Source organism: Paramacrobiotus metropolitanus, unplaced genomic scaffold (genome assembly GCF_019649055.1).
Source record: "Paramacrobiotus metropolitanus isolate TYO unplaced genomic scaffold, Prichtersi_v1.0 Parri_scaffold0000011, whole genome shotgun sequence".
NCBI lineage: Eukaryota > Metazoa > Tardigrada > Eutardigrada > Parachela > Macrobiotidae > Paramacrobiotus > Paramacrobiotus metropolitanus.
The window spans coordinates 1,431,401-1,440,434 of NW_026570231.1; the positions used below are offsets into that span (position 1 = coordinate 1,431,401).

General features: G+C 44.7%; 1 protein-coding gene across 1 annotated transcript; it reads right to left on the bottom strand.

The window, feature by feature from the left end:
* Positions 1-310: 310 nt before the first annotated feature.
* On the bottom strand, positions 311-1,591 carry LOC129583729 (kelch-like protein 4). The gene is made up of 3 exons (XM_055475662.1): positions 1,460-1,591; positions 1,036-1,342; positions 311-954 (listed from the first exon to the last, which is right to left on the bottom strand). The coding sequence occupies exons 1-3, from the start codon at positions 1,589-1,591 to the stop codon at positions 311-313; spliced, it is 1,083 nt and encodes a 360-aa protein (XP_055331637.1).
* Positions 1,592-9,034: the final 7,443 nt, after the last annotated feature.

Consider the following 9,034-nt stretch of genomic DNA (forward strand, 5'->3'; position numbering starts at 1 on the left):
TTACCTGCCCCGCTAGGAAGAGTCAAATAAAAATCACGATAATGAGATAAATACTGCATGATCTGAATCCGTTTCACTAACGTTTCGCTGTCCACTGCTTAGTCCTTGGATTGAAAGCCTACACGTCTCTTAAATCGCCGTAAGTGTTACATCCACCTAAAGCGCAGTCGGCATTCAGTTACCCAACGAATAAACAAACTAATTATTATGAATATATTGTATCAACGTAACACAGCAGCCAAGATCCATTAACGGAATTTTTACCAGACTATTGGAAAATCTGGTATACTTTTGTGAGATAAAAGCTACCCTAGATCACTGGTATTAGCGCACCGATAACGTAGATCCATCCGTCGGATCCGAGGCAGGCTGAGGCATAGTATCGTGCAGTCGGCATCCGCGGGAGCTCCTTCCACACGTCCGCTACCGGATCATAACAGTATGCAAGATCGTATATCAATGCCCCGTCGGACGCACAACCTCCGAACGTAAGCAGCTGACCGTCGAAACTGAGGACAGCTGAATTCTCCAAGGGCGTCGGTAAGGATGCCGCGTACGTCCACTGATTGGTGGCCACATCATAGCGCTCCACTGCGGCTAATGTATCCCAAGCAGTATCATGACCACTCACGACGTAAAGGTGATCACCTATAGCGGCGATTCCGAGATCATCGTGGACCGTTTGCATCGGGGCCACATCGATCCAGCCAGCCAGAGCGCTGTTATAACGCAGTGTCCGGGACGTCACAGTCCCGTTCTCACGGCCGATATATCCTCCGCACAGGAATAGATCGTTATTGATGAACGCCAAGCCAGCTGAAGCCACGCTATACGGCAACTTGGGGATTCTGCCCCATTTGGAAGTGCGTAGATGGAAGCATTCTGTGCCGTAGAGCGCCGATCTAGCTTCCACATCACCAAGACCACCGGCACAGATGATGATGTCCTCGAAACCTACAAGCGAACGCACGAACGCATAATCCCTTTTCTGCTTAATGTGGCATTCGGTAGGAAGTTCGAAGACTGCAACTTTACCACAAGATTTTCTTGCAGTGTACCGGGCGGAGGATGCCTCGTTGGTATACCCTGGTAAGGCCTGCAGATGCTCGGACGGACGAGGATCGTTCTCTGCACCAGAATAATCCATGAAGGCGTTAATGCAGGCCAGCAAGTACTGGTCGCTGCATTGTGGACTGAGATACAACTGCCGAATATGCTGCAACATCTCCCAAAACTCCCCACGACGCTGTTCAAAATCGTGATGCAGCCAGCGAACAACGGTCGCTAGCACATCATCTTCGTGCGGCACGTACAAGTCATCACAGCGAATCAGGTCGATAACCTGTAAAAATTAAATTAATTAAGCCGAAACAGTCAAACATGGCTACAGTACTTTATTGCTATTCGGATATTAAAACGAGCATAACAGACAGTGTAGTTAGTCACCAAGGCAGCCTACCGAATCTTTCGGCAGCTGCAAGAACTCTGGTTCCTGCGAGATGCCCATAAAATGTTTGAGAACGAAACTTTTCGCCCTGGCGGCTAGCTCAGGATTCTTGTGCGCATCGGAATCGGCGAAACAGTACAGCATCATACAGTTCTTGACGTGCAGGTGTTAGGAGGTTGGTGCTGCCTTATAGATAGGCAGAGTCGCGCCACTTCCGTTGCACAGTTGCGCACTTGCACGTGTGAGTTGTTTTTTCGTTTTACCGATCTGCGATCGGTTTTGCCATTCACTTGGCCATCTTCTCCGCAGAATCTACATTCTACGGATCGACTGTGTTTTGCGCACGAGATATGTTTTTGGGCTTCACGCCTTTATTACTTTTCTTCGAAAATTAATAAAAGATCGTTTGTGGCTGGCGTTTGTTCTGTTTTTCCTTAGCAGCGCGAGCGCCACGCTGACATGGTGGAGATGCAATAAGATTCCCGTATCCCTTCATTTTTCGATTTAATTTACTTGGCGCGTAGTCAATAGCGCGCATCAGCGGAATTCTCAGTACTGGCCACCAGTCTGCCTTCAGCCTACAGCGAAGCGTGGACGATAGCCGTACGCAAGCGACGAGGAAGTCCTAATATCAGCAGCCCGACAACGCGGAGCTCCTGAGCCGATTTCCCGTCAACATCGCACCGAATCCGTCTCCTCTACATACCAGAGGGAAGCCCCGACCACAAGCGAGCTTCCTAGTGGGATCAGGAGCGGGAAACGAAAGACTGCGTCCGGACGTCGAATTTCGGAGCAAGCAAGCAAGCGTCGACCGCATCGTCTACAGTCACGTCAGCTAGCAGGTAAGCCAAGCTGCAAACTGCAGATACCGATCAAGGTCGTCTAGGCCTTGCTACCGAATAATTTTAGAAGGAAGAATGTCGATCCTTTCTAGAATTGGTGATCGAACACAGTAGCTTTAAGCACCTGTGTAATATTATCGAAATATCGTATTTAGCGTTATTACTACCGTGTGTTTTCGATTTTTCATAATTAAATTCGATCATACTTCATCGAATTATTCTGGTAGAAATACCAGAAGTAATGAATCGATATTACCGAATATTTTGAATAAAAGTTTATCGATCACAGAAGCTGTAAAAGCATCTGTGCTGTGTCATCGTATTATCGTTCTAACGCTAACCCTATCGCGTAATTCTCGATTTCTTCACTGAAATCATTTGTATTTAGCCGTAATATTTCCGGTAGAAATACCAGAAATATCTGATCGAATTAATCGAACATCTCTGATGACTTGACCGAACACGGAAGCTGCAAAGCAACCGTGCTGTATAGTACTACTCGATATTACCGATATTGCAGATTAAATTGCAATAATTATCGTAGCAATCTAATGAATCGCAATTCGTTTAAACCGAAATTCGTGCAAATCAATCATCGATAATTTAGTGAACAATTACCGAAATTGCTCAGTATATTTCGTTAGATTTAAATCGAAAATCGCTACGCGATTTGATCGAATTTATTGACGAACCGAATCAATTATGGGAGTTAGAAGTAGATTTACCGTACGACCTGCCGTATAATCTACTGCAGTATAATCGTGATAATTATCGAATATTTTTTGACAATTCAAACATGCATCGTACACCGTTAGCTAAAGTGAAGCATTTTGCCGCCGAGGCCGTGCGATCAGCCGGGCGGATAATCCGTAATCAGTCCGACAGTGACGATAGCGATGCGAACCGACCCAGTGAGGAAGTAACTAATCCTCCAGGGAAATTAACGCGAAATAAAATCAAAAATACCGGGGTATCATTTTTTCACCAGGAATTACCGATGGTGACAAAACGAGTAAAAGAGCGACAGCCTCTGGCAGATTTACCGGCGCCGGACGAAACAGAAGTAGAACCGACCGACCAGATAAATCTGGACGAGAATATTTTCGAAATTCCTGAAATGTTACCGGCTAATGTGGAAAAATCCGACAGTAATGTTGAATCGATCGGATCAACGTTATCATCGGTTTCAATCATCGATGATACTGAGAACGAAAAGGAAATCGACACGTCAGATGACGATGAACCGCAGACAGTGGTGCCTAGATTTCAGAAGGCACATAGCAGTCCGAATCTAATCGATAAGGCATTGGGCCGTGATTTAACGCCCGTGAGTCTGATAACGTCGATCGGAGAAAAAGTTGCAATAATCGGCGCTGCTAAAGCGAGTGGTACCATTGTTCAACTACAAGTTGACAATACCGACTTATTGAATCGTTTGAAGAAAGCTGAGTCCGGTTTAACCCGTCGCGATCGGGTTATTTCGGATGTAAAGAAGGAGAGAGATGAAGCGAGAAAAGAAAGAGAAGAGCTAAAAAAGGAACGCGAAGAGTTAAAGAAAGAAAAGGATAATTTACAAGAACAATTGCGTGTAGCGAAGGGCAGCCATCAAAAAGCATATGATGCCGCTTTAGGGCTGCGTGATAAAGTTATCGAACGCGATGAAGCGATCGATCGATTAAAAGCAGAATTGTTAGAGGCCGATAAATCAGTTCGTAAATCGCAGGAGCAATATCTCCAAGCGTTTCAGGAAACCGGTCGATTATCGACAGAATCAAACGATCGTCTAAAAACGATCAAGGAACTCGAAGCGTTCATCGAAAGCAGCCGATCGCAGTATAATGCGTTAGCTAATAAGTATAATGACTTATTAGCGAAATACCAGCAATTAATAAGCGCTGCTAATGAGAGTCAGGGCGAATATGAAGAGAGACCGGCTAGTCGAGTGCGGACTGGGAACACCGAAACCCAGCAATCCCGCATGGATTCAGCATCTAGCACAGAAAACCGTAAGGAACGAATAACTTTAACCGAAGCAGAGTTAATCCGCAAGGTTCTGCAAGAGGAACTGCGGAATAATAGTAAGCGGGCTAGTCGGACTAATAGTCCTATTAGGAAAACCGACCTTGCCGATGCGATGAGACAGCCCGTTCCGCGGCCGTCTTATAACGGAAGCAAGGAAGACGTCGATAGCTTTCTGATCAAATTCGAACAGGCAGCGAAAGAGAATCGCTGGAATAGCGATACTCGTAAAATCACCGAATTGGCATATTGTCTGAAGGACGAAGCCATTATCTGGTATAATGGTCTAATCGCCTCGAATAATAAGCCGAATACATACCGGGAATGGCGCGAACAGTTGATCGCGCGGTTCGGGGATACCCGACGCACCGTTAATGCGCTAGCCGAACTAACTAGCCGCACTTATCGCCCAGGGCAGGAAACACTGGAAACCTATTTCCAGTCGATGATGACTCTTCGCGATCGTGCTGGTTTTACCGGTTCTCCGGAACAAGTCGTCACTCTTTTGCTGAAGGGTGTGCGAACACACGAAAAGTTGCACGACAAGCTCGAGGTAATGGATCCTCGCACACCGGAGAAATTTCTCGAAATTATTCGACATTTATCGTCGAGTAATCCCGCTAAATATGTTATCCCTGTGGGGAATAAGAAGCGACAGCAAGATGCTGATTCTGCAACCGTTCGAACGATGCAGGCACAACCGAAACCGATAAGTTACGCAGCAGCGGCAGCTAGTCCGCCGCGCCCAAGTAATAGTGGGAATAACGCTGCAAATAGGCGACCGTACCGACCGGTTAATAACAGCAATGTTAGGCCGGCTAATAACGCTAATAATAATAGCAATGTAAGACCAGCCGGTAATACTAATAACAGTAATGCTAATAATACCGGCAATCAACAATCGAACCGCTCCCAGTTGTGGGCCGAAAATTCTGGACGAATTCCAGAAAATACCGATAAGGCCCCGCGACTGGAAAAGGAAATGCGAAATGGTCGGGTAGTGGAATACTGCCAACAGTGCGATGTCTGCGGACACTACTATGAGGCATGTCAGTTTAAAGACGTGCCGCGAGCCGAAAATCCTATTTATTTATCGTACCACGATCCGCTGACTGGGAATCGCCGATATGCTCGGGATTTCTACCAGGGTCGTGGCAGTCGAACCGGTAGTGGAGCGAGCACGCCTAACGGTGGCCGCTCTCGTAATAATTCACAGTCTCGTGGTCGTCCAGCTGGCCAACAGTATGGGTCATCGCCGACGCCACGTTCACCGCCGCCGCAGAAAAGTACTTTTGCTGCGCCCACCGATAGCCAGGAAAACGACAACGGGGAGTAGATTCCGGCGACACTCCCCTGTTGCCTGGTGAACCGCCGGATACTACTGAATCTATCCGAATTAGTGGTATCCGAATCACCGAGCTAATTGAACCGATTAATTCCGAATTAAGCGATATAAATATAAATCATACTACCGTCGATTCTATTAATGAACCTAAACGTGCCGCGCCGTTAATCCTAATGGGTCGCGTCCAAGGATACACGACGCACATAATGATTGATACCGGAGCCGAAACGTCGCTAATTTCCAATGAATTCGTCGACGAGCTAAAATTAGAGAAAATACCGTTAATTAAACCGTTAAATATTAAGGGAATCGGCGGTACGCGCGGATTCCCGGTGACACATTATTGTGTTGCCGCGATACAAGTACAAAATCGAATCGTCGACCATGCTTTTTATATTAGGCCAACTGTCGATGATATTAAAGTACTATTAGGCCAAGATTTTTTGGCAAATACCGCTTACACTGTACGCAAAAATGAGCTGCAGTGGATTCGCACGATTAATACCGCTATTATAGTAAATTCAAGTACAGAAGAAATATCGAAACCGAGTACTAGTAACGAAATTGTTCCGATACCCGTGGCATCGGAACCCACTATTAATGCTGCTATAATTCCTAATAAATCAACCGCTAATACCGAAATTGTTCCGACACCCGTGGCAAAAGCCACGTTTGGTGTAATATGGCAGGAATATCGGGTTTTTGTATTCGAAGTACAAGAACTAACCGAATTGTTTCATAAGTCTCGACAGGATATTCTTTTCCTGACAGACGATAGCACGCCGATAGAAGGCGTTAGTCGAGAGGAAGCCGACCAGATGATCGCTAAAATCGAATCAGTCTTTGTAGACGAATATCAGTTGTTGTTAGAAAAACAACAACGATTAAAGGATGCGTTTATTAAGGCCAAATTCTTTATACCGTATGTATTGCGTTCTGAGCTAGAAGATTTGATTAGATTAAAACCGGAACAAATTGCTAAATTACCGTATCGATTGAAAGAAAAGTACAAACCGGATAATGTCCCGCCGGAGACGGAGGGCATTACTAAAGCTAACCGTGAACCGAAAGCTAAATTGTGTGAGACAGCCGCCGTCATAGAATTTAAAAAAGATGAACCGCCAACGAGATGTGGACTGCAATTTATATCGAACGTTGAACAGGAGAATTTCGTATGTAATAATACGAATATCGATTTTCACAAGCCGGATAGTGTAACTAAAAGCGATAAAATACCAGGCACTAATGACTTGCGAATAAATCAATCAAAATTTGATGCATCAAAGCTAATTATTGTAAATGTAGAACCGGTACAAAGTACTGACTCTACGCCGATTATGAGGGAAACAGATAGGTCTGATCAACCGACTGCTCCCGCCGCTAATGATAAGACTTGGGATAAGACTTGGGAGTCAATTAAAAAAGGACAATTTATCGGATACCTTGAACCGTATGAGGAAATCGAAAACGATGAAATCTGTATCAATACAGTCTCTTTTGCGGAACGAACTCCTGAGGAACAACAGGAGATTAAAGATGCTGTTGATACGTTGAAAATTAATACGAAATTAACAACCGAATAAATAAATAAAATCAAGACAGTATTCCTTGATTATCCGGATTTATTTGCGACTAAACGTCGACCGTTTGGTGACGTTACAATCCTTAAACACCATATCGATACTGGTGACACCTTACCGATAAAAAGCAAACCGCACCGTACCTCTTGGAGAGGACGGGAAATTATCGAAGAGCATGTACAAGAAATGCTCGAAAAGGGAATAATTCATTCGTTCCAACAGTAATTGGTGTTTCCCAGTTGTGTTAGCTACTAAGAAGAATCCTGATGGAACTATCGGAACTCGTTTCTGCGTTAATTACATCAAACTTAATGATGTAACTAAGAAAAATAATTATCCGTTACCGTCTCCAGATGAGTTACTTCAATCGGTTGCCGACAATGAGTTTTATGTAGGCGTCGATTGCAATGCCGGCTTCTAGCAGATACAAATGGCAGAAGACTCGATCGAAAAAACTGCATTTATTACGCAGGACGGACTTTTTGAATTTTTACGCATGCCGTTTGGTGTGCGTAATGGACCGGCTACGTTCCAGGAGACAATGAATAAGGCTCTCTCTGGCGTACGAAACGAAAATATTTTCGCATATCTTGATGATATTATCGTAGCAGCGAAAGATTTTGACGATTTAATTCGCAAAATCAGATTGATGTGCGAATGTCTTGTCAAGGTTGGTTTTACTTTGAAACCGAGTAAATGCCATGTAGGTGAGACTGAGCTTCACTTCCTTGGCCATATCGTTTCCAAAGCAGGAATAAAAACCGATCCGGAGAAAATCTCCGCAATTTCCCAGTATCCGAAACCGCAAACTGAAAAAGATCTTAGATCTTTTCTCGGTTTATGCAATTATTATCGAAAATTCGTAAAAGATTTTGCGAGCCGAACCCGTGCTATGTACGGGTTATTAAAAGGGGAAATCGATGTTAAAAATAATTGGAAAACCGATCACGATGCCGAATTTAGCGATTTAAAGGAAGCATTGATAAATGCTCCAGTACTTGTGAAATTCGATCCCAGTAAACCGACTGTCATCGAGTGCAATGCCAGTACAATCGGAATAGGTGCCATCTTGCATCAAGATGGTCATGCTATAATTTACGCTAGTAAATTATTAACCGACGCCGAGCGCAAGTATCCCATTACGGAACTTGAATGCATGGCAGTTATATTGGCGTGCCGTAAATTTCGGTATTTTATCGAATACTCGCACTTCTTCGTGCAAACCGACCATCAAGCGCTGACAAATTTGTTGCGCTCTGTTTCGCGAAAGGAAGGCCTAAATGGGCGTCTTACACGTTGGGCACTCCAGTTGAGTAGTCATAAAATGACTATTCTGTATCGACCAGGAAAACAGTGCGATAATGCCGATGCTCTTAGTCGCCACCCTGTCGGTCCGCCGATCGAAACGGCCGATGATGACGACTGGAATGATATGAAAGATCGAAAATTTAGTACTCCGACCATCAGAGTAATTACAATAACCGATCCCGCCGACCATGAGGAAGGCGAAGATAATTTTCGGTATTATCGAGTCGAACAGGAAAAGGATCCTGTTATCGAGAAGCGTATCCATGCTTTAGAAGGCAGGGCGAAAAGTACGCATTTAATTAAACGCGATCCGAATTTTGAACTCTGGAACGGAGTTCTTTATCGATTAACCGAAAAAGATGGCCGCCTAGACCGTCGCTATGTAGTACCGAAACATATGCGTGTTGATATCATGCACGCTATGCACGATACACCGGCGAGTGGTCATTTCGGACCGCAGAAAACTTACAAGGCGATAGCGTTGCGATATTAC